At 41.9% G+C, this 27,142-nt stretch overlaps 1 protein-coding gene across 3 annotated transcripts in view; it reads right to left on the bottom strand.

The window, feature by feature from the left end:
• Positions 1-27,142, bottom strand: part of LOC117512002 (partitioning defective 3 homolog) — a 1,323,734-nt gene that overhangs the window by 351,410 nt on the left and 945,182 nt on the right. For 2 of the 3 annotated variants that reach the window (XM_034171933.1, XM_034171950.1), the window contains one exon: positions 89-326. In XM_034171933.1, coding sequence (XP_034027824.1) covers positions 89-326 — 238 coding nt within the window. The remainder of the gene's footprint in view (positions 1-88; positions 327-27,142) is intronic. The other variant, XM_034171942.1, reaches the window with a different exon arrangement.

Raw genomic sequence — 27,142 nt, 5'->3', positions numbered from 1 at the left:
CAGTGTGTGTGTGCATGTGTGTGACAGCACATACGTGTGTGTTGGGGCGGAGATTAGGGGTTTGAGCTATGCTCTGTCTCATTCCTACCTGAACATCTCACCCAGGCCCTTCAGCATGCCTTTCTTGGCTTTGTTCTTGTCCTTGTCTTTCTCCTTCTCTTTATCCCTTTCAGGTTTATTTTTGTCCTTTCCCTCAACTTTTCCCCGATATTGCCGTCTGTCTTCTTTGGAGGGGTTGCCATTCAGCCCAGGACCTAGGATCATGTCACTACTGTTGGACATAGATTCCAATCCTGATCGGGAACTTCCCTCTGTGTCATCATCTACTGGAATGAAAAGAGAAAAAAGGCAAAAGAGGATATAGTGTTAAATAATGTTGTGAAGGACAGATAATGCCAGGTGTGAATAAATTCTTCTGAGCCTAACTTGTAAATATGAAGAATAATGCCAGAGCAGAAAAACCTGGCATGTGCTTCTTTTGACTTTTAAGATAACTCACTGAAGGCCACAAAACATGCCCCTCTAAAACTCTGTTTTGTGCAACACATAGGGGGGAGCAACTTTATTCGGGAACAGAAATTCTAAAAATGTTATTGTTGTATATCCCCACATCAAAACGCTGCTCACAAAAGCATGAAAATGACTAATTTTGGCAATTATTTTCACTTTGACTTCCGCGGCCAAGCCTATCGCCCAGCCAGTCAGCGATATCGTATTAGATACGATGGTGTAAATGAACAATCAAGATCACCGTACTATCGCTCTGAGATCCAAATCTATAAAACTTTCATTTTTAGTGTTTCATGTTCTCCATAATCATGAAATCCATTTAAAGCCCAAGTGCATAGTCTTGTTTAGGAAACTGGTTGACTGTCATGGGCTTGATGGATTACAATAATATATTTTTTGTACGAGGTCTATTAGAAAAGTATCCGACCTTATTATTTTTTTTAAAAACCATATGGATTTGAATCACGTGTGATTACATCAGACATGCTTGAACCCTCGTGGGCATGCGAGAGTTTTTTCACGCCTGTCGGTTACGTCATTCGCCTGTGGGCAGTCTTTGACTGAGGAGTGGCCCACCCTCTCGTCGATTTTTTCATTGTTTAGGAATGGCTCAGAGACTGCTGCTTTGTTTGATCAAAATTTTTTCAAAACTGTAAGGCATAACTGAGTGGACACCATTCGATAAATTCAGCTGGTTTTCGGTAGAAATTTTAACGGCTGATGAGAGATTTTGGTCTGGTAGTGTCGCCGTAGGGACGGCCCACGGTGCCTGACGGCGATCTGCGCTTCGAGGCGGCAGCGTCTCGCCGTTTCAAGTTGAAAACTTCCACATTTCAGGCTCTGTTGACCCAGGAAGTCGTCAGAGAACAGAGAACTTTCAGAAGAAGTCGGCATGAGGAGTTTATTCGGACATTCCATTGTTAACGGACATTTTGTAATGAAAGAACGTGCGGGCAGAGTCGCATGTCGGGCCGGACCCGACCGCGGGGGGTCGCGACAGGAAAAACACCTCCGTTGGAAATCTTAACGGACAAGTTGGAACATGCCCAAGCTGTTAAACAATTTCTCAGTTACTCACTTGTTGAAAGCCATCAAAAGCCGCCTGAATTTTACAAATGGTTTTCAACACGGAGGTGTTTTTCCTGTCGCGGCGCACACAGATTCACCAAGTCGTCACGGAAATGACTCGGCGAATTTGCGCGCACGTCTTTCATTACAAAATGTCCTTAAACAGTGGAATGTCCACATAAACTCCTCATGCCGGCCTCTTCTGAATCTTCTCTGTTCTCTCACGACGTCCTGGGTCAACAGAGCCTTAAATTAGGATGATTTCAGCTTAAAACAGGCCGACGACGGCGCCTGGAAGCGCTGCAGGATGCCCCGCTCCATGGGAAGTTCTTACAGCGACAGAAACACCCCATAATCTCTCATCAGCCGTTAAACTTTTCACCGAAAACCAGCTGAATTTCTCGAATAGTGTCCACTCAGATATTCCTCACAGGTCCAGAAAAAAGTTTGATAAAGCAACGCGCGCCGTCTCGAGCAGCGTGTGAAACAAAGGAATTCAGCCGAGAGGGCAGGACCACATCTCACTCAAGGCCTGCCCACAGGGAAATGACGTCACCGACACGCGTGAAAAAACTCACGCATGCGCACGAGGGTTCAAGCATGATTGGTGTAATCGCACGTCATTCAAATCCATATAGTTTTTTTGTTTTTATAAAACTGCCGGTTAGTTTTATAAGATACCTCGTACAATCATTTTATATAAAATTTATAACAGAAATGTCTGCATTAAAATTTGTAGAGTGTCAAAACATTCTGTCTAAAATGGAAATCTTTTCTGACACAAAGGTTAACCTTGAGTTACCTTGAGTCGTTGCCTGACATAATAAGAAAAAAAATGGAAAGAAAACAAATGAATTTTTTTAATTACTTGTAATTTATCTCAATTTTCACCATACAAGTGTCAACTGTCAAGTATCTACATGTCCTTATTAGCTGTACAAAATTTATTGTCACTCAGTAAATTATAATGCTGCACAATTGATAATACTTGACAATAGATTATATGGCACACCATATCCACCATAACTTGTTGGAAACTTGTTATAAAGAAATCTGTTACAATAACAAAAAAGTAATTTTTACATCCAAATGTTGATTTTTTTTTATTCTTAATTATTCATTATTTTTGCAACCCTGATATTAATTAAAGTAATTTATTTGTCCCATGGGTGTTTCATAATTAGGTTCCACTGTAAGGCAATAAACAGTATATATTACTGTACAATCGCACTATTTGGAACATCAGAAAATATTTTTTACAAATGTTTTTCTAATTTTTTAATAATATGGTTATGTAGGATGTATGCACCATCCATACCCACCAAATTACTGAAGGTGCTTAAAGAATTAGGAAAATATATGATTCAAAAATATGTTTCAATGCGCCAAATGGTTTGAAACTAGAAATTAGAAACTATAAAACAATATAACTTGTATGTGTTGATTTTTAGTCATATTATGTTTTTGTTTACAAGATGTACAATGCACATAATCGCACAGCTTCTACATTTTTAATCCTTTGAATTTTCATCATTTTTCAGTAGCAACTGGTGAAAAGCATTAAATATCCATGTGCAGAAAATTTGCCATTTTTTGCATTGTAAGATCTTGTTCAATCTGGGGTCTCATCCATTCCCTGGGGTGCTTGGGGAAGGGTACTGGGATCTTGTCCTATCCTTGGGGTCCTGATGCTTGTTAGGTCTTAAAGTAAATAAATATGAAATTGGTCACTGGATCCTTGATCTCTGGACATAAATAGAAATAAACAAAATCTGTAGTTTTTGCAAAAAGCATTTCCTTTCAGACATTAATGGCATGAATGTCACTCCATACATTTGAGGTGAACACAGACGGTTGCTGGAGTCTGCAGGTCTGCAGCCATACAGTCTTGGGCTGCTGCACATCAGCGCAGGACGTCTCATTTTGCGAGGAAAAAAACATTTTGATTGATTGCGGTTTACTGTTTGTATTGCAACGTTTGAAAAGAGATCATTTGATTTAAACAGTGATTCGCTTTGAAGTTACTGACTCAGCAGAGAGTAGTGCAGTGCTTCTCGATTCTTTCTCACAATAAAACAGGAGTCCCAGTTAGTCACTTTAATCCACACAAAAGTGACTCACGATTGACATATTTTAATGGCTTTGAGAGGGGTTAAGAAGTGGAGTTGCTGCTTTTGAAGAGGAGCGAAGCAAAGAAGCAATGAAGCAGCGGCTCGAAGCACTGCTTCGTTGGTTCGAGGTTCAAAGCAGAGCCACGCTGCAGAAACGGTTGAGCTGCAGGCTCTGTAATCATCACAGAGAAATTATGATTTTCCCGACAAACACCCTCAAAAACAATGGCTGCTGAAGGACCAATAAGGGAATCGTTAAGCAAAAAAGCTTTTGATATCGGTGGCTCAAATAATTTCTTAACGATACCCGAAAAGAACCAGTTCTTAATACCCAACCCTACAAAATGTAATATGAGATATCGTGAGATTAACTGCTTCAGTCCTGTTCTATTTTTGATTATAATCATTGATCTTCTTGTTTCCAGGTTTTACTTTACTCATGTTATTTCCTAGTTTTCCCATTCTGTTTTGTTCAAGTTAACAATTGTTTGTTGAGCATCTCACATTTTTGCACCGTTGGTTGTGCAGTCAGTTATTTTACCCCAGTTTGCTTTGTTTTTGTCTCACTGCACTCTCTTGCACTTACCTTTGTCTAATCCGGCCACACCCCCTTCCAGACCCTTCCACACACCTGCACCTCATCACACCTTGATTGGCCTGCTCCCCATTTAAACCATCACAGTCTCACAGCTCACTGCCAGATTGTTGAGTTCGTGCCACTTTTCAGCCTCGCTTAGTTTTATCCTGTTTTGCTTGTCGGTATTTTGACCTTGCCTGTTTTTGACCTCGAGTTTGTCTTACTTCTGATAGCCCAAACACTGTGTATTTTGACCTGTGCCTGTTTACTGACTACGCCTCAGCCTCTCGTCTGTCTGCTACCTCTGCCACACTGCTGGATCACACGTGTACCGACCACCTACCTGTTGTATCCATTAAACATATTTTGAACTCTATCAGTTAGGTGAGTTTGCAGTTGTGTCCATACCGTTGTGCCACACCTGATTTTTAAAAAACTAGTAAGATGCTGCATTGGTCAAGCCTAAATCATATATAACAGTATTCATTATAATGGAAAATCTGTTTGCAAACTCAGGTCATGTTTAAAAGTGATTCCCAGCAGAATAAATGCTATAGGATGGGCATTTTCAGACGGACAGACGTGGATGGACGGACATAGAGATAAACACACAGACACACATGGGGAAAACTATACATCCTTGCGAAGGTCTCAGTAGGCTGTAATTAACACCATGCACACATGCAAGCAAGTACACAAACTATGGCTAAGGGAAATGTTGTCAAAGTGCTGGCAGGACAAATAACCACAACGATGTCATAGCCAGTTTGGTAAATTTTCATTGTTAGATGAAAAATAAATTTTAACCCGCATTTCGCAGTTTGGCAGGTGTTGCTGTAATTTTGAGTCCTACACAGTAAAAATCAGCAGTGTAAAATACTGGCAGTGTAGTTAAATTAACACTGCCAGTGTACATATGGTCCCACTTTGGTTAGAGTGGGCCATATGTTCACTGGCAGTGTTAATTTAACACTGGTGATTTTACTGTGTAGCAGAATGTATGTATGCAGTACAACCAGCCACTAGGGGGAGACCCAGTCATTTTGGCTTTGGTTTTGAGGAGCAGTTTTGTCATCCATCCACTTAAGGTGAAAAATGGCCAAATTGAAAGACAACACGATGAAAGGTATGAACAGATGTCAGATTCAGAAAATCTCTTTGAGAATTTGATGTTGATTTATTTGCAACTATAATGGCCTATGAAATGCTAACAGAAAAAAACAAAACAAATTTTTGAGTTAGCACTAGCAACAATGGTCTGATTAACAATGATAAGATGAACAAGAAAATGCCAGATTTGCAGAGAAAGACCAGAGATGACAGCCTTACTATCAAATGTTAGATTAATGCATTCATATAGGAACAGGTCAGACACTTCACAGATTCCCAGGTCCATTGGCTCAATATTGAGCAAACTCAGTTGCTGCTATGGATGCAAGCATATTAGACTCATGGGGTTGTTTCCAGGCCTGTCAGAAGAAGAGCCTTTATTGTCATTGTACATATACAGTGAGGAAAATAAGTATTTGAACACCCTGTGATTCTGTAAGTTCTCACACTTGGAAATCATGGAGCGGTCTGAAATTTTCATCTTAGGTGCATGTCCACTGTGAGAGACATAATCTAAAAAAAAAAAAATCCGTAAATCACAATGTATGATTTTTTTAAATAATTTATTTGTATGTTACTGCTGCAAATAAGTATTTGAACACCTGTGAAAATCAATGTTAATATTTGGTACAGTAGCCTTTGTTTGCAATTACAGGGGTCAAACATTTCCTGTAGTTTTTCAGCAGGTTTTTACACACTGCAGCAGGGATTTTGGTCCACTCCTCCATACAGATCTTCTCTAGATTTTTCAGGTTTGGAGTTTCAGCTCCCTCCAAAGATTTTCTATGGAGTTCCAGTCTGGAGACTGGCCAGGCCACTCCAGGACCTTGAAATGCTTCTTAGGGAGCCTCTCCTTAGTTGCCCTGGCTGTGTGTTTGGGGTCATTGTCATGCTGGAAGACCCAGCCATGACCCATCTTCAATGCTCTTACTGAGAGAAGGAGGTTGTTTGCCAAAATCTCGCAATACAGGACTCCATCCATCATCCCTTCAATACGGTGCAGTCGTCCTGTCCCCTTTGCAGAAGAGCACCGCCAGAGTATGATGTTTCCACCCCCATGCTTCATGGTTGGGATGGTTTTCTTGGTGTTGTTCTCGTCCTCTAAACATGGTAAGTGGAGTTGATTCCAAAAAGCTCTATTCTGGTCTCATCTGACCACATGACCTTCTCCCATGCCTCCTCTGGATCATCCAGATGGTCACTGGTGAACTTCAAACAGGCCTGGACATGTTCTGGCTTGAGCAGGGGGACCTTGCTGCCCTGCAGGATTTTAAACCATGACAGCATCATGTGTTACTAATGTAATCTTTGAAGGCCTTCTCGCACATGTGGGCAATGACAGAGACATCTGAAGAGGTGTGATTGGGAGGAACGGCTTCCCACGTTCTAAACCCAAACAGTTGTTTGTTATTGGACTTCTGTGCTAGTCATGGGCTGTCCATAACAAGCACCATGTTTGAACATAAGGATACTCATAAGTGTACATGGCACCAGAGCACCCGAGGCTGAAGGTTAATTGATTGATTGATTTTGTGATCATATCATTTGATCTGAGGCCGCATGTTCTGGACACTCTGGTGAAGAGAGGGGCAGAGCTGTCAACTCATGGTGAGATGGATCAGAAAGTAGGGAAGGACTTTGGACAGACCTGGTGAGCCCAAAAGGATAGTGCAGATAAAGTGGGAATGTCTGAAGGAGCCCACTATCTGACAGATCTTCAACTCACACCTCTGGCTGAGCTTTTCTAGCATTCCTGCGGAGGTTGGGGGCATTGAACCAAAATGGGCAAAATTCAAAGCAGCCATTGCTGAAGCTGCAGCGGGGAGCTGCGGCCTAAAGATCTTAGGTGCCTCAAGGGGCGGCAACCCTCGAACACCATGGTGGACACCAGTGGTCAGGGAAGCCGTCCGACTGAAGGAGTCCTTCTGGGATATGTTACCTTGGAGGACTCTGGAGGCAGTTGTAAGGTACCAACAGGCCCGAAGGGCACAATGTGAGCAGCTGCAGCAGCTGTGTTCCTGCTCGAAAGACACCATCATGTGCATGAACCGTCGCACCGGCATAGTGCATGCCTGCCCGTCGGCGCGATGTTTCATGGTGTGCTCGCCGTGACTCGCCCTGAGTTGTACGCATTTTTTATTGTTGTTATTTGAACTCCTCCACTTAGTAACTCTCTCCTGACCCACAGGGGACAATCCACCCTTTCCTGATACAAGACCATGGTCTCAGAGTTGGAGGTACTGATCCTCATACCAGTCACTTCTCACTCGGGCTCTTTCTTGTTCTGTGCACATCAGATGTGACTGTCTGATGAAGCCAGCAGAATAACATCATCCACAAAAAAAGGGATGGAATTCTGAGGTCACCACACTTGTCACCATTCAATCCTTGAGTCCACTTTGAAATACTGTCTAGGAAAAGCACAAACACAATTGTTGACAAGGGGCAGTCTTGTCCAACACCCACTGGAAATAGGTCTGATGAAATGCTGGGAATGCAGAAACAGTTCCTTCTTTGGTTGTATAGAGATGGCACTATGTGCTACAATGACCTGGTATTCCATAATCATGCAGCACTTCTCACAGGACACCTCAGGGGACCTGGTTGCAGGCCTTTTCCACTTTTATTAAAGATGGGGACCACCACCCAGTCTGCCAAGGTAAGTGAGGTACTGTCCCAGACATCCATGCAACATTTTATATCTGTGTCAGCCATGACACCCCAACAAAATCCAGAGACTTCAGCATCTCACGAAAAACTCTCACGCCATGTGCCTGATCTCCCCAGGGATGCAAATTTCTTTCAGAGGTGTGAGTTGAAAGCTGTGTGGACAGGTTATAACAACAAATGTTCCAAGAAAACCCTTACAATTTGTTTAGGCCTTCAATGCCAGTTCAGTGGCTTACCTCACCAAATGACAATACTTATCGTCAGGTGGTGGTCAGTTTACAGCCCTTCCCTTGAGTGTCCAAGACACATGGTCACAGGTTTAATAACACAATTACAAATACAATTACACAATTACAAAATCAATCATCACCCTTAGACCTAGGGCGTTCTGGTACCAAGTGTCTTTACAAACACCCTTCTGCTCAACCAAGGTGTTTTTGATGAACAATCCAACACAAGCACAGAAGTCCAGCAAGTTCATATTGGGGGGTCATTAATAACCAATCATTCAACTCCAAGTTTCTCAATCATAATGTGAGTATTGAAGTCCCCCCAGTAGAACTAAAGAGTTCCAAATCCCACCTGGTTCGTCAACAAACTGTTGGTACATTGTGTGGATAACCAAGAAGACTATGCTAAAAAAATATGAAGAAAAAAATTGTACGAAAAGGGGATAATATTTTGGCATGAAACCTTTTCATCCAACTGTTGTAGCACCAAGATACTTCCACAGAAAGCTAAAGTAAAATCATATTATAAAGACAACAAAAGCAAAAAAAAAAAAAAGTTTTGCTTGAATCCCCACAGATTATGTACGTATGATATTCACACATAAGACTTCTATAATCAGCTACAAAGCATCACATCTTTCTGGTAGCATCAGATGAACCATAAATGAAATAGTTATGTCCCAAAAGGTACAGCAACTTTGAACAAAACACACTGAATTCATCAGCCTCATTAAACCAGAATATATTTACACTGTCCATCCTTTGAGAATAGTGTTCAGTTGCACATATTTTCATTTAGTTGAAAGCCTGGAGTTCTTTCAGATGTGTACATTTCACACAGCTCACAAGAGAACTATTTTTTTAACTTCCTGTTCCTCCTGTATTTCATTTAAAAATGCTGTGAACAAAAATTGGAAGCTCAACTGAATCTGAGTCTTAATTTATGTCAGGACTAATTTAAACTCAGTCATCAAATTGAATCCAAACTCCTTAGGTGATGCAGGGTTGATTAAACTCAAAGTTTCCATCACATCTAATCAGAAGTGATGTGCAAAATGTAATTAATCTGTCACTAATTATACATTTAAATATCTCGAAAAAGGCTCCCGGGATCTTAATTGCAAATGCAATGTGCTCTGTAATTGGCGTTGCCCCTGTCTACAATGTATCTCTTGCCATGAGGTGTGAAGTAGATGTCCTTAAGATTACAACTTTTTATAGTCTTGCATGTCCCCTTTGAAGGAGGGGAGTGAAATCTTTATCACAGGAAGAAACTAGAGTGGAGACTATGGATTTTCAGCACATCAGATGAGCTGGTCTACGAGAAGCAGAAGCTGGATTCACATTTCTTTTCTTTTTTTTAACATTTATTCTTTATTATTATATTTATATCATATTGGTCATCCAGAGAAAGGAATAAAAGCAAAAGAAAAAAAAAACGGCATTAAAAAACCTTGCTGTTAGTAACAATACTATTACTGTGTAATGTTTAATAAAGTGCTGAGAACAAAACTGCAACATGTATTTTATATGTTTGTAAAAGGACAAGACCAAGAAAGAGAGAGAGAGGGGGAAAAAAAGGCGGCAATAATAATAAGAAGTACTACCTAATGAACAATAAATTAATGAACAATAAATTAAAAGGGGATGTATGGGCTAACAACAGGAAGTGGATTCTTTTGTAGGGACGTATACAGTTATACTGTTTCATTTTGAGATATGTATATAATACATACAAGACCAAACAATCCTTTTTAAACCAACAGAAATTAGCCAATGATGTTAAAGGGCAGAGAAGGAAGAGATGATTTAATTCATTAAGTCTGTAGGATGTGCCTATACCTTTCTTACATAGGAGACCCATTTTGACCATGACCTTGTGAATTTATTCATTTGTAGATGGAGTGAGAAAGTAATCCTTTCCATTATATAAATTTCATTAACAATATCCGTCCATTCCTCTATTGTGGGGGGGTCGGGATGTAGCCAGTGTCGGGTGATAGTTTCCTTGCCGGCAGAAATCAAAACACCAAGTAAGTATTTGTTGAACTGGCCTGTGAGAAAGTTAACTTCTCCCATAATAAGTGTTTTGAAATGAAATGGTATTTTTATATGGAACATGTTTTCTAATATTTTGTGTATCTCAAACCAAAAACTTAAAATTGCTGGACATTCCTAAAATATATGCCAGTGATTAGCATCCCGGCTCCCGCACAACCTCCAACACAATGGGTCTCCTCCTGCAAAGTGAACTTTCTGCTTGGGGGTTGGATTCACATTTCAAAGACGAATACACAGGTTTGTTTGCTCTTGTCATCTTTGGAACTATCAGCGACTGCTTTGAGGTGCCGCTGAGGAGGAAATTGCTGGTATAAAATGTTAAGGTGGGGTACTGCATGGAACACAGGGAGGAAATCAGCCATTTAAAGAAGCTCAGTTATATAAATTATTGCCATGTGGAGCCCCTCCTTCTGTGTCTCCACCTCCACAAATTTGGGAGCAGGTTCAGAATGAGTATCATTTTTATCACTCAATCTGCTGCCTGCTCATCATCCACTTAACAGAAAAGGCACCGGATAGCAGCTGTGAGCTGTGTCTGGCTATTTAAAAGCCTGGGATTAGCAAGGCACGCTAATGTTTTCACTGCTTAATGATACCAAGCTGCAGATAACATAGCAAACAATGTAATCATGAGATTCTCACAGGGCAGCAGCCATGTGCACTTCTGTTGATGCACATGTATGCAAAGTCTACTTGATGCAAAACTTTGCCATACAATATTGAGGTAATTTCAAATTTACCAGAACATACAACAGACACAACTGCTGGTAAAAGTAGCAAATGTAAGTAGGGCTGGGGCAAAAAAAATCTCAGTATTTGTTCCATACTGATAGATCACAATTTTGATCACAATATATACTGTAATTTAATAATGCCTAAACTTGAAGAAGAGTTCATTAGTTGGTCCATGCTTTTATTTGTATTTTATTTTGGAAAGCACTTTGTCCATAACGTTAAATGTGATTAACAAATAAATGTTGTTGTTGTTGTTATTTTGATAACTACTCATATTACTATAATAACAGTGTATGCCTATAGCTTTTATTATGAATGGTCAGGAGAGGAGGCGTGTCTGTCGATGTCAGTGCAGAAAAGTTCTCTCTTAACACAACACAAGCTGTTTCTTTATTTTGTTATCCTGCAAGTATCACTGCTGTAAGAATTCATCAACAATTTCCTCAGCTTGAGTTGATGATGCAAGATCACTTTCATGGTTGCTTTTCATACACCTGGGTCCTCTCTATGTTTACTAGCACCCCATTTCTAGTGCTTTCTTCAATGAGATTGCTTTTCCTTGTGTTGACTACAGATGATTTGGTATGGGATCCACATGTTGATTTGTCTTTTCAAATCCAAGTCCAGGGGCCTCATGTACAGAGCCTGCGTACGCACAAAAACCTGATGTATGTCCATCTCCACGCCAACGTTCAGATGTATCAAAAGTGAAATGACCATGGAAATGTGCGGTACGTCACGCTAAAATCATGGCTGGGGTACACACATTTCTACAGCTAATGTTCCACTGCCGACATGTAGAGATGATGCTGGGAACTGTTAGTAGTATGAAAACAAGAAGTAATCAGAGTGATGTGCACATCGATGAACAATATACACACCCACTTCAATTATATGGGTTGAAATAATGCAGAAAGTGATGTGTAAAATGGCACTACACAGTAAAATCACCAGTGTTAAATTAACACTGACAGTGAACATATGGTCCCACTCTGACCAAAGTAGGACCATATGTACACTGGCAGTGTTAATTTAACACTGCCATTTGATGGTTGTACACTGGTGATTTTACTGTGTAACAGCAGCTGCGTTAGCGTTGTTAGAAATGGTGCAATCAAACACAAGTGAGTATTCAGGGAATGCAAGGATTTATTTGCAAATGACGATAATTGGCTAATAAACCAAGTTCGATTACCAAGCCCACTGTTACTGGAGTTGTGCGACTACACACATATTGCTATTAAGGCACCATCACATGATGGATTTGTTTTTGTTAATAGGAAACATTTTCATTACATTAATGTTCACATCATATGTGATGCACAAATGCACATCAGACTGGAGGCTGGCATGGTGCACTATGGGTGACTGCTTGCTGTGTAAATAATGTATTTGTGAAATCATTCTGAACGAAAACCAGCAAGGGCACATTTGGGGATGTGCACATTCAGATATGTTGCTTGTTATTATCAATGTGTTTTCTTGTTCTAGATGGTGAGACTAGAGCAGCAGAGTTCCTTAACCGATTGTCTCCCAATTTTCAGTATTTGTCAATAAAAGTGTGTAATGAATGTCGCACACTGTCAGCGGCGCACTTCACATTTTTTTTTACTTTGCTCTGACCTGACAGCATTTACGATCTTACACACACACACTCCCGCAAAGATTTTTCAGTTTCATGATTATTAAATAATATTCCATTTGCCAGGATACCAACTTAACTATCCCTGTGTGTCTCCACGTAATTTATAGTCATCTGTAGGTCACACACTTTTCTGTGTTCATGTTGTCTGATGTGGTGGAGTGGGGATTCCCAGCTCCAGGGCCTATTTGCATGGATTTGCATATCTAAATAGGGACTTGGCCAGGGAGGAGTTTGGAGTGTGTGTGCATGTGTGCTCAATTCCATGTTCAGTGGGATGTACAAAAGGAATATGTGTGGATTCATGCCTATGTACACTTTGATTTATCTCAATATATTTGTGCTTACACCAGTTTCTGGGTTTTGCTATAGGCCATGTTTCAGTAGGAAAGTCTTTGTACATGAGGGCCCATTTGTACTTGAAGGATGACACATGGGTGGCCATGAACTAGCCATATTCTCATTTGGAGAAAAACAGTAATACCACCAGAACATCATGAAGACATATAAGAATGAAAGACAACTGGTGACAGCAATATCCGTGAAGTGACAAAAAGTGATACACCAAGGAGACGGGACTCCAACAGTGCAACATACCAGGACAAACAATCACATATGAACAAGCAGTGACAGCAACAATCTGTTGTCTAGTTAGTGAGCATCCATACCCTAATCTAGGACACCAGAGTCTTGATCCCCTTGAGAACACCCAAAACCGAACTGTGGTGATGGCCACAAACACCTAACCATCCACACACAGAGACCCAGATCACAGCTAAATAACCGATCACTACTGTGGCTGGTGTGTTGGGCCAAGACAAAAGTCCAAAACCTTACCATATGATGTGGACCACTCTGGCATGTCAGGAGCCATATGGCTGATTGCATGCAACAGGCGGAAATGAGTCCAGGACGCAGGGCCACAGGAGATGCAAGGAGAAAAGGGACAGTAAAAGGGCATGGGGCAAGGAAGGGCACCCACCAGAACCACCGGGGGAGCGGCCCAGGCGGCCCAGAATGCACCCCCACACCACTGCTTCACTTCTCTATCACACTCTCCATTATTTTGGACAGTTGACCCCAAGCATTTAAACTCATCTACCTTCACCACCTCTACTACTTGTAACTGCACTATTCCACTGGGCTCCCTCTCATTAACACACATGTACTCAGTCTTGCTCCTACTGACTTTCATTCTCCTGCTCTCCAGAGGATATGTCCACCTTTCCAGGTTAGACTCAACCTGTTCTCTACTGTCACTACAGATCACAGTGCCATCTGCAAACATCATAGTCCATGGAGTCTCCTGTGTGATCTCATCCGTGATCCTGTCCATTACCATTGTGAATAAGAAAGGATTCAGAACTGATCCTTGGTGTAATCCCACCTCCACCTTCATTTAGTCTTTCGTTCCTACTCCGCATCTCACCACTGTCACACAGCCCTGCAGTACCCTCACATATTTCTCTGCCACTCCAGACGTCCTCCTACAATACCACAACTCTTCTCCTGGCATCCTGTCATAAGCTTTCTCTAAATCCACAAACACACATAGTAACACCATTTGGCTTTCTCTGTACTTCTCCATCAGTATTCTTAGAGGAAACACTGCATCTGTAGTGCTCTTTCTCTGTGAAGCCATGTTGCTGCTTAAAGATCTTCACATGATTTCTAAGGCTAGCTTCTACTACTCTTTCCCATAACCTCATGTTGTGGCTGATCAAAAAAGCCTTGAACATGAGACATCAAAAGGTAAGGCAATCTGCAAAGATTCAATGTGAATGCAAGAAAGGCCTGACAGTCAGCCAAACAGATTTTTTTGATGAGAGTATCAAGAGATAACAGATAAATGGCAGAGAAATACTTTTCCACTTTAGTCAAAATCTTCCATTAAATATTCCTTCCTTAACATTCAAGAATGTTTAATTTGGTCTATCACTGAAGGTTAGGCAAGATGAGTAAAGGTGTCTGTCTTACTTCGACTCATGAATGTCGAGCATTTGTAAAGCAGTGCACATTTTCATTAAATAACACAACACAAAGTAGCACAAGAGAAAGTGCATTTTGCCAAACAGGATATCTTGTGGGGACACATTTTCTTGAGGTGATGCCACATTCTTATTTTATGTAAATAAAAGTCTGGGAGTAGAGGAAGGCAGCTGCTTATCTGTCAACTTTGACTATTAACCTCAGTGACGAGCACAGACTGGCTGCTTTTATCTAAATTGAAAAACAGAGTTATTTGAATATCATGGGGGAGAATGCAATATACCGCAGCAGGGGAAATCGGTTGCTTTCCCCATTTTTCTTTGCCGAGATAAGACTGTATTTAGTGGCTTGCCTACAGAGCTTAACAGAACAAAGCCTTTCTGGCAAATAATTCCCTCTTTTTCAAATGTCTCCCAGCTCTTTTAATGGAATCCTTTAATAGTGAATGGAAATTTATATCTGACGATTACTCTCATGGTGTTGCCGTTTATTACCTGTCAGAAAATGTAAGACATCTGTCTCTCCATATCCACTGCATGGCTTTTAGCCATTAAACACCAACTAGGGATGGATACATTCAATCAAACATTTTGATGTATTTTACAGCTTAGACTAAATTAAAGCATTTCCGGTTTTAGAATCCCATTCAGGTATGCTTGGATGTAAATGCAAAAAAAAAAAAAAAAAAAGTTCTGGCACAGTCGTGCAATCCTATGCTATGTGCCAACACTAACTGCTATGATGAAACCATAGATGTACATTTGATTTAGAAGAACTACAATTAAACTCACAACACAAAGCCGAAAGTGCTGATGTATGTCAGCCAACAGTGTGTGTGTACAAATCTATATACGGTGCATTTAGAAAGTATTCACAGCGCTGCACTTTTTCCAAATTTTATGTTACAACCTTATTCCAAAATGGATGAAATTCATTTTTCCCTCAAAATACTACACACAATACCCCATAATGAAAATGTGAAATAAATTTTTTTGAGATTTTTACAAATTTATTAAAAATAAAAAACCTAAGGAATCACATGTACATAAGTATTCACAGCCTTCACCATAAAGCTCTAAATTGAGCTCAGGTGAATCAGTGAGTGTTTCCACATACATACACATAAGGTCCCACAGTTGACAGTGCATATCAGAGCACAAACCAAGCATGAAGCCAAAAGAATTGTCTGTTGATCTCCAAGACAGGAATGTCTCAAGGCACAAATCTGGGGAAGGGTACACATTTCTGCTGCTTTGAAGGTCCCAATGAGCACAGTGGCCTCCATCATCTGTAAATGGAAGAAGTTTGGATCCACCATGACTCTTCCTAGGTCTGGCCGCCCGTCTAAAAAGAGCGATCGGGGAGATGGCCACTCTCTCAGAGCTCCAGCATTCCTCTGTGGAGAGGAGAACCTTCCAGAAGGACAACCATCTCTCCAGCAATCCACCATTCAGGCCTGTATGGTAGAGTGGCCAGACAGAAGCCACTAAGCTCACCTGGAGTTTGCCAAAAGGCACCTGAAGGACTCTCAGATCATGAGAAACAAAATTCTATGGTTTGATGAGATAAAGACTGAACTGATAATGGTCAAAACCAGGCACCATTCCCACAGTGAGGCATGGTGGTGGCAGCATCATGCTGTGGGGATGTTTTCAGTGGCAGGAAATGGGAGACTAGTCAGACTTGAGGGAAAGATGGATGCAGCAATGTACAGAGACATTCTGGATGAACACCGGCTCCAGAGCGCTTTTGTCCTCAGACTCAGGTGACAGTACATCTTTCAGTAGGACAATGACCCTAAGCACGAGAGAGAAAATCCACTATGGTGATAGTCAGTGGTGGGCACACTTCCGATAATCCGATAACAGATAATTATTGAAGATAATGTTTTCATTATCGGATTATCTTTTTAGATGAATTTAAAAACCATCGTCGGACTAATTATCTTCGGATGAATTACCGTCCGATAACTTTTAGACCGATAACGTACTAAACTAAGCTGAACAGTGAAAAACATTTTTAAAACTGTTAAAGCTGTTGAGACCTACCTGTTAAAAGTTTCCTAATAGGCATGTTGTTCTACTCTCTGCTATCGTCTGTAAGCAAAGGAGAACTGGTGACCAAAAAAAAGTCATTTCCTTTAACACCATACTAATATAATCACAATGTCACCAAGTCATCCAGAGGCATACATGTTTAACTTATGGTTCAAATTTTAACCACTCATTTTAGACAAGTTATTTAAAATTATTGTCATGTCTGAAGTTTATAAAGTGAAAATATCAGATATATGTTTTCGTTTTAAAGTAATGTGCTAATTTTTAAGGTTTTGTGAGCACATGCTGTGCCAGGCAGCAATGCATTATGGGTAGCATAAGGTATGCTCAGACCATTGTCCAGGTGCTTTTTGTGTGTATATATTTGTTAACTTTGTATTCTAAAACTACGGTTAGTGTTGTGTGTTGGGGGGTGTGGCTGGATGTTTTGGTGTTCTTTTCTTTTCTTTGCTCTTCAGGTGGCATGGAAACTGATTTGTCTGTGGAGAAGGTGCTGGCTGAAGAATCCTCACCCTCATCAACATCATGTGTAGCACCTGTGACTGGTGCTCACATGCAACCTTAAAGACTTTCAGCTGAAGCAGATAATTGGATGGCGTTCTGCATTTAAGGCATGTGTGATTCAAGCAGAACTGCCGGGAACTCGACCTTGTGATGTTCGTTTGTGAGACGCTGAGGACCGCGCCTGGGTTTGACACATCGAGCCCGTGAAGCAAGGAAGGGTGAGGACACATGCTGTCAGCACACATTAAAGGTAATTAAGTATTTGATTAATTGTTGATAGTAACTTGGTGTTTTGTTACACAGTATACTTGAATTGTGATGAGAATTGTGCAGCTTGCTTCTCACTGCTGTGGCGTGTGGATAAGTGATCCTCCACCTGTTGTGAGAAGCTGCTCATTTGCATAAAGTTAAAAAAGATACAGACCTGAATGTGTTGCTGATAGCGTGTGTCTTTTGAAAGATATTGTTGTAACTGCTGACTTACCTCACCTCTTCTTTGCTTCACAGAGAGTCGGTTTGTCGTGTCCACCTGGGGGGTGTTTGGCGGTGGTAGTGGGTCCAGGAACGCCGGGCTTTGATCCTTGCGGGCGCTGGAGAGCGTGCCAACAGTCACTCCACCAGAGGGACGCTGTTTTTGTTTTTACACCTTTTATGCACAGTGGGTGTAATAAATACATTGTTTTTGGAACTGCTTTTCTGGTTACTTGTAGCGCTGGGTTCCGTCTGACGCAGGTCCGCTCCTCAACCCGCGTCGACACATAACAGTTAGAAGTAATTCCGACTCCTTATCGGTCCACACGAACGAGGTTGGCGCCATGTTTTTAGTTTTTGTGGAAGTGATGACAAGAGAATAAGGCTCCTGATTGGATAGAATTTTAATAAGTACCGTCACCCAAAGGTTTGGCAGACTAATTACAACACATTTATACGGTTCGATGTGGATGGATTTTTTTTTAAACGATGTAGTGTGGATGAAGTTTTTTCCCCAAACTGAAAGGGTAAGATATTCGGTTTTACAAATACCCGACAACGTGTGTACATGGCCTATGTCTGTGAAAGGCACTATATAAATAAATTTACTTACTTACTTACTAATATTGAGTGCACGTTTTACAATATAATAGCTTTAACTTAAGGTTCACTTCTGGCACAGTTACATCAGAGTATCATCGGCTGGAGAAAGGGATTATCACGGGATGTACTATTTCAGTGATACTCTTTGCCCTGGCCATGAACATGCTAGTCAAATCTGCCGAGCCGGAATGTAGAGGCCCCCAAACTAAGTCTGGGATCTGGCAGCCTCCTATCAGGGCATTCATGGATGACCTGACAGTAACAACAGTGTCAGTTCCTGGGTGCAGAGGGATCCTCCAAGGTTTGGAGAGGTTAACCACCTGGGCTCGGATGCGCTTTAAGCCAGAAAAATCCAGGTCACTGGTCCTGAAGAGAGGGAAGGTGACTGATCGGTTCCACTTCTGTCTAGGAGGTACCCGTATATCATCTGTCACAGAGAAACCTGTGAAGAGCCTTGGAAAAACCTTTGACTGCTCCCTAAAGGATGCCGCCTCCATTAGGGCAACTAATGAACAATTAGAGAGTTGGCTGACAGACAAGTCAGGTCTTCCGGGTAAATTCAAGGTATGGTTATACCAGCATGGCATCCTGCCTAGAATACTGTGGCCATTGCTCGTGTATGAGTTTCCCATCTCTACGGTGGAAGGGTTTGAGAGGAGGATCAGCAGCCGTCTGCGTTGGTTGGGCTTACCTCGAAGCCTGAGCAGCATTGCCCTTTACGGCAATAAGACCAAGCTGACGCTCCCTATCAAAAGCCTTACTGAGGAGTTTAGGGTTATCAGAGCAAGAGAGGTGCTCCAATATAGGGATTCTAAGGACATGAAAGTATCCCAAGAAGGTATTGAGGTGAGGACTGGCAGAAAGTGGAAGGCACAGGAAGCTGTGGACCAGGCAGAAGCACGGCTGCGTCACAAGGAGCTTGTGGGTTCTATGGCAATCGGCCGGGCGGGCCTGGGTACTATCCCAACAATCCACTATAACAAAACTGAGGGCAAGGTAAGGCAGGACCTGGTTCAACGCGAAGTGAGAGCTGGGGTTGAGGAGCAGCGTGCAAGCCAGATGGTGGGATTGAGACAACAGGGCGCATGGACCAGATGGGAGGGAGCCATAGAGAGGAAGATCTCGTGGCCGGGGTTGTGGAAGGCAGAACCCTACCGCATTAAATTCTTAATCCAGTCAGTTTATGATGTCCTACCCAGCCCGTTGAACCTTTTCACTTGGGGCAAGGCTGATACCTCAGCATGCCCCTTGTGCCAGGGGAGAGGAACTCTGGAGCACATCCTCAGCAGCTGCCCCAGAGCGCTGGGGGATGGTCGCTATCGTTGGCGCCATGACCAGGTGCTGAAAGTAGTTGCTGAGTCCATCAATACTGTCATAGTCCAGTGCGAGAGATTGAAACCATTAAGGTGGGAAATCTCGTTTGTGTGAGCTGGAGAACAACCACCCGCCCGACCGAAGGCCCAGACAGGTCTCCTTGGTGCAGGGAAGGACTGGCAGTTGAGGGTGGACCTGGGGAAACTGCTTCGCTTTCCTGAAAACATCTTGGAAACCAGTCTTAGACCAGACATCGTTCTGTTTTCAGAGTCATCTAAGCAGGTTATTATGCTGGAGCTTACAGTGCCCTGGGAGGAGAGAATGGAGGAAGCCAGTGAGAGGAAGAGGGAGAAGTATGCTGAGCTGGTGGAGGAGTGTCGCAGACGGGGGTGGCATGCGAGGTGCCTTCCCGTTGAAGTTGGAGTAAGGGGCTTTGCAGGAAAGTCACTCTGCAAGGCCTATAGCCTCTTGGGTATCACCGGAGCACGCAAGAGAAAGGCCATCACTGCAGCATTCGAGGCTGCAGAGAGAGCTTCACGGTGGTTGTGGATCAGGAGGGACAAGCAGTGGGCGACGGCTTCTTGGACACAAGCCGGGATTTGATCACTCCCGGTCGGGTCGCCTGGGCGAGGGGGTCTGAAGTTGAAAGACCCGAAACCCCCCATGACCCCAGGTACTATCACTGATGATGTGTCCAAGATTATGCATTATGAAGTGTATGTAACCATTAGTGCACGTTTTACATCATAAAAGTTTTAAAACATGCAATTGCGATGACACTTCCAGGCCTCCGTAAAAATGCCTGTTTTTACAAATAAAAATGGAATATTTTACAAAAGCACATTTATCTTTAAACCAACACATGACACACGTCACATTAACGTGTTGGTTTACATAATGGATTACTGAACCAATCACTGTTTAGCACTTTTACCCAGAATGCTTTGCGGTCTGTGTTTGTTACAGAATTGACATTAATGGAGTTATTCTATCGGTATTTTCAAAAAACCATAAGTTAGTATGACTTTATTTTTCAAGACCTCCGCCTGACCGGAGTGTTGAAATTGATAGGGAGCTGGCCTTATGGTTGCGCTTGGTGTGTCTCTGTGCTGGGAGCGCTGTTGTAAACAAGAGCTTCCAGCAGGGGCAGAATGTTGAAAGAAAAATGGTTATGATTAGTAAAGAGCTGATTTTGTGGGTGCTCTAAGGATTTGTTTGTGCTGCTTCCTGCAGGGAACATTCTTGCTTATTCTTTAGGTCTTTTACCGCTTTTGATGCTTTCAAAAGCAATTGTGTTAAAAATCAATTTCAGCTCTTTAGTAACTGCAAATGTCCCATAGACAACACTGGAATTTATCGGTTATCGATTATCTGTAACTTCCGATACATTTTTGGGTGGTTTATCGGTTTATCTTTATCAAAGATAACTTTTCAGTTATCTTATTATCTGTTATCGAAGTTAATTTTTTGGTTATCTGTGCCCACCACTGGTGATAGTGCAGTTTATTTGCCAGGGAGGGAATTTCAACAAGTTGAGACTGTGGCCTGCTTCCGTAGTCGTGTCTATAAAAATCATAGAGGGATATGCTTTCCAAACTTAATACCCATTACTATATTGGATGATGTTGAAATTGAGGATGTCCAAGTGGTTGTTCCAGCAATAGCAAAGATTTTGTGTCTGCTACCTACAATGTGCGTGGAATGTCTTAAACCCAAACCTACTTCTAGGCATCTTATATATGCTACTCTGGAACCACCCCTAAACCCAAACAGTTCAACTGTCAACCCCACTGAGGTCCTTAGACTGGGTCTCATTAACATAAGATCACTGTCCTCAAAATCATTATTGATCAATGATCTAATTATTGATCATCACTTAGATATGGTTGGGCTATGTGAAACCTGGCTTAAACCTACAGCTGCCCTCCCGTTAAATGAGGCCTGCCCACCAGCATATACATTTAGTCACGTCCCTTGTGATGCGAAGCAAGGCGGGGGTGTTGCTCTTATTTATAAATCTAGGTTTAGCTTATTAGCTGTTGGAGGTTACAAATATCACTCATTTGAGCATCTGATTCTCCGCTCTGCTCAGGATATTACACATTGCCAAGGTCAGAAGAATAAAAATCAGTCGAATTACTTTGTCACTGTATACAGGACTCCTGGCCCATATTCTGAATTCTTAGATGAATTTGGTGTGTTCATCTCTAACTTGTCAACTAGTGTAGATAACATTCTGATCATTGGTGACTTTAACATTCATATAAATAAGCCTTCTGATCCCCTCTGCAAATCATTTATGGAAATTGTGGATGCATTAGGATTTCAGCAATGCATTCGGGATTCGACGCACATTAGTGGAAATACCCTGGATCTGGTTCTCGCACGTGGTATTGCTGTCACGAATATTGACATCATGCCTCTTACATCGGTGGTGTCTGATCACTCACTTATTAAGTTTACAGTTTCGCTGCCGTGTTTAGTGGAACAACAGCCTTATATATCTTTACGGCGATGCATCAACTCCTCAACTAAGACTGAACTCGAAGCGAGACTGCCTGATGTCTTAGCTTCACATTTGACAAATACCCAGTCAGTAGACAGACTTGTGGATAGTTTAAACTCAGTGCTCAAAACGACACTCGACATGAATGCACCACCTGTGTTAAAACCGCGCTCCCCCAAATCACAGTCACCTTGGTTCAATGATTATCTGCGTGACCTCAAGCATAAAGCAAGAGCTCTAGAACGGAAATGGCGTCGTTCAAAATTAGAAGTATTTCACCTTGCGTGGCGTGATGCTATCTTAGACTATAAGCATGCTTATTGGCTACAAAGCGGACTTACTACTCTGATTTGATCAACAAAAACAAGCATAATTCAAAGTTCTTGTTCAACACGGTGGCAACACTTGCATGGACAACCACCTGTAGTTCGCTCTCCTTTACAGCACCAGATTTCCTGGATTACTTTGGGAAGAAAATAGAAGACATCAGGTTAAACATATCCCGGCATGCCTTAATCCAGCCACTACACCCTGCTATTGATGTGGGCGCCACTACTGGGGTATTACCTAGATTTACAGAATTTGACAGTATCTCATTAGGCATGCTGACAAAACTCGTAATGTCAACAAAAAGCACAACCTGTTTATTTGATCCTATACCAACAAAACCGTTTAAGGACCTGTGGCCCACTCTTGGGCCGACTGTGCTGGAAATTATTAATCTTTCTTTAACTTCTGGATCTGTTCCTAAATATTTCAAATCTGCAGTGATTAAACCATTACTTAAGAAACCTAATCTTGACCCTAGTGTATGGACAAATTATGGGGCGATATCAAATCTATCATTTTTCTCTAAAATTCTGGAAAAAGTGGTGTCACGACAGCTCGTAGACTATCTTACTGAGAATAATCTCTTTGAGCCACTGCAGTCTGCTTTTAGAAAATATCATTCCCCAGAGACGGCTCTCACTAAAGTGGTGAATGATCTTCTGCTTACAATAGATTCGGACACCACTACGGTTCTGTTGCTGTTAGATCTCAGTGCTGCATTTGATACAGTGGATCATCATATTCTACTTGATAGGCTGGAAAATCATTTTGGGATTACTGGGAGTGCCCTTGCATGGCTGACGTCATACTTGACCAGTCGTTCTCACTGTGTTTTGTACAGTAACACTACCTCTAACCTTAGTGACATGAAATTTGGGGTTCCACAGGGGTCTGTCTTAGGCCCCCTGCTTTTCTCCCTTTATATAGCACCCCTTGGGCACATATTGCGGCGTTTTGGGATTACCTTTCACTGCTATGCAGATGATACTCAGTTATACATGCCAATAATTGCTGGTAATCTCATTCACATAAAATCAGTGGAAAATTGCCTTGCAGCAGTGAGAAGTTGGATTTCTGGAAACTTCCTACTTTTAAACTCTGATAAGACTGAAATGATGGTTCTTGGTGCAGTGAGACATCGGCATCAATTTGACCAGTTAACGCTCAGCCTCGGCTCGTGTGTCATACATCACACTGACAAAGTGAGGAACCTTGGGGTAATTTTTGATCCTTCGTTGTCCTTTGGCCTCCACATTAGAAATATTACTAGGACTGCTTTCTTCCACCTGCGAAATATAACGAAGATTCGTCCCATCCTGTCTATGGCTGATGCTGAGACCCTGATCCATGCATTTATCTCTTCTAGATTAAACTACTGCAATGTTCTATTTTCTGGTTTACCCCTGTCTAGCATTAGGGGTCTCCAATTGGTTCAAAATGCTGCAGCCAGACTTTTGACACGAAGCAGAAAGTTCGACCACATTACACCCATTTTGGCATCCCTTCACTAGCTTCCTGTCACAGTGAGATCAGATTTTAAGGTTCTGCTACTAACCTATAAAATTATTCATGGACTGGCACCCTCCTACCTAGCTGACCTAATTAAACCTTACGCACCGGCCCGGGCTTTACGTTCTCAGGGTGCAGGACTACTTTGTGTCCCTAAGGTGAATAAGAAGTCTGTGGGTCACAGAGCTTTCTCTTATTGTGCCCGTGTCCTGTGGAATGATCTCCCTTTCATATGGCTAGCATACTGGTACAGTTTTATTTTACGCTTTTTACTCTTTTAATTAATTTTATTAGTAATTGGAGCGGGCCGCGGCCTCAACTTTACCTAAATTCTGGGTCTTTTAGTGAAGTTTAGGGCTAGTGGCCAGCGATCACCTTAGTATTTCTCTGTTTTTCTTGTTGTTTTATGCTGACAAATTATACAGTATTTCTTGTCTTTCTGATGCCTGATTGTGTTTTTTCTCTCTGTTTAAGGTGCAGCTCCATCCAGAGATAGGAGCTGTGTTCGTGTTGGCGATCCTCCTGTCCTGTGCGCCAATTGCATTTCTTGTATATTCGTCCGTGAATTGTTCTGTGAATTGTTCTGTGAATTGTTCTGTGAATTGTTCTGTAATTTATGTTTTGTAGCATGGCCCAAGCAGAGGGTCACCCCTTTGAGTCTGGTCTGCTTGAGGTTCTTCCCCAGAGGGAGTTTTTCCTTACCACTGTTGCTCTGGGGGTTGGTAAGGTTAGACCTTACCTGTGTCAAGCGCTTTGAGGCAACTCTGTTGTGATTTGGCGCTATATAAATGAAAATAAGTTGAAGTTGAAGTTGAAGCACACAGTCAAGATATCATAGAAGTGGCTTCAGGACAACTCTGTGAATGTCCATAAGTGGCCCAGTCAGAGCCCAAACCTGAATCCGACTGAACATCTCTGGAGAGATCTGAAAATGGCTGTGCCCCAACGCTCCCCATCCAACCTTATGGAGTTTCAGAGGTGCTGCAAAGAGGAATGGGCAAAACTAACCAAAGATAGGTGTGCCAAGCGTGTGGCATCATATTCAAGACTTGAGGCTGTAATTGCTACCAAAGGTCCATCAACAAAGTATTGAGCAAAGGTTGTTGATACTTATGTACATGTGATTTCTTAGTTTTTTATTTTTAATAAATTTGGGTAAAAATCTTTTTTCACATTGTTATTATGGAATATTGTGTGTAAAAGTTTGAGGAAAGTAACTTAATTTACTGTATGGTAAACTAGCAGACAGTTTCTTAAAAAGAAGACCTGAAAGTTCAGCTACAATGTGCCAGAAGGTACATCTGAGATGCAAGCCTAGATTGGATGTTTTGGTGAAAGAAAATCCTTCTCTGCTCCACTTCATCATGAAGCTGGATAACTGGGGATAGAAAATGCAAAGCATGCACTATGCACAATTTCTCAAGTGACAGCCACAGAAGCCTATAACTTTTTTAGGTTGTCTGGGTGTCTTGATGGTTTTCCTCACTCTTCTCCTTCTTGCAGCAGAGTCACTCAATTTTTGAGAACTATCTACTCTACACATATACGAGGTCTGTCCATAAAGTATCGTACCTTTTTATTTTTTTTCAAAAACTATATGGATTTGATTCATATGTTTTCACGTCAGACAAGCTTGAACCCTCGTGCGCATGCGTGAGTTTTTCCACGTCGGTGACGTCATTCGCCTGTGAGCACGCCTTGTGGAAGGAGTGGTCCCGCCCCGTCGTCAGATTTTCATTGTCTGGAAATGGCGGAATGATTTGGGTTTTTTTTCCATCAGAATTTTTTCAGAAGCTGTTAGAGACTGGCACCTGGAAACCATTCAAAAAATTTATCTGGCTTTTACGGGCTTCACAGAGAATAAGGACTATTACTACAGCTTTAAGGATGGCCCATAATGGCGCTCGGCGCGCCGCGCTCCGAGCCGCGACGACAGGCACGAACCACCGGATTATTTCTAAACGGATGGCTGTGTGGATACAAGACCGTCGTGTGCACTTTCTCTGGTTATCACAAGAGCTGGACATCAACCATTTTCCAGCAGATTTCACTTTTAACAAGAGATTTTGTCGTGGAAAGCTGCGCGGAGGCTTTGTGCGTCACGATCGATTCGCTGTTCGAGCGAGACAAAGAACGCCTCCGTTTTCGGCGTGTCAGAGGACAAGTTCGGACATGCCCAGCTCTCCACAATTTCTCTTATAACTCACTCGACTGGTAAGCATTGAAAGCCGAGATAGGCATGTCCAAACTTGTCCTCTGGCACGCCGAAACGGAGGCGTTCTTTGTCTCGCTCGAACAGCGAATCGGTCGTGATGCACAAAGCCTCCGCGCGGCTTTCCACGACAAAATCTCTTGTTAAAAGTGAAATCTGCCGGAAAATGGTTGATGTCCAGCTCTTGTGATAACCAGAGAAAGTGCACACGACGGTCCCAGCTCCACACAGCCATCCATTTAGAAATAATCCGGTGGGTCGTGCCTGTCGTCGCGGTAACAGTCCTTATTCTCTGTGAAGCCCGTAAAATTTTCACCGAAAGCCAGATAAATTTTTCGAATGGTTTCCAGGTGCCAGTCTCTAACAGCTTCTCAAAAAATTCTGATGGAAAAAAACCCCAAATCATTCCGCCATTTCCAGACAATGAAAATCCGATGATGGGGCGGGACCACTCCTTCCACAAGGCGTGCTCACAGGCGAATGACTCACGCATGTGCACGAGGGTTCAAGCTTGTCTGACGTGAAAACACATGAATCAAATCCATATAGTTAAAAAAAAAATAAAAAGGTACGATACTTTATGGACAGACCTCATATACCTGTACCATAGACTGCCATACTGTTTGTATGTCTTCATAACTGATGTAAACAAAGTTCAAGACATATTCAGTGACTTGGAAATGTCCATGTATCCATCCCCTGACTTAACTGAAAACTGATTATTTACAGGTATTATGCCAAAGTGGCCCATTACTTATGCAACCCATCATCATGGCTTTTATATTTTAATTAATTTATATCATGTTGTAGAGATTTGCTTTGAGTCTGAGTTTATATTTATAGATTGAATTTATATATTGAATTTTTATACTGAGAAGCCTAATTTACTTTTTGTATTTGTACTTTAAAAGTGTAAACAAATTAAATGTGTGA

Source organism: Thalassophryne amazonica, chromosome 1 (genome assembly GCF_902500255.1).
Source record: "Thalassophryne amazonica chromosome 1, fThaAma1.1, whole genome shotgun sequence".
NCBI classification, from domain to species: Eukaryota; Metazoa; Chordata; class Actinopteri; order Batrachoidiformes; family Batrachoididae; genus Thalassophryne; species Thalassophryne amazonica.
This window is presented reverse-complemented; position numbering and strand designations above follow the sequence as displayed.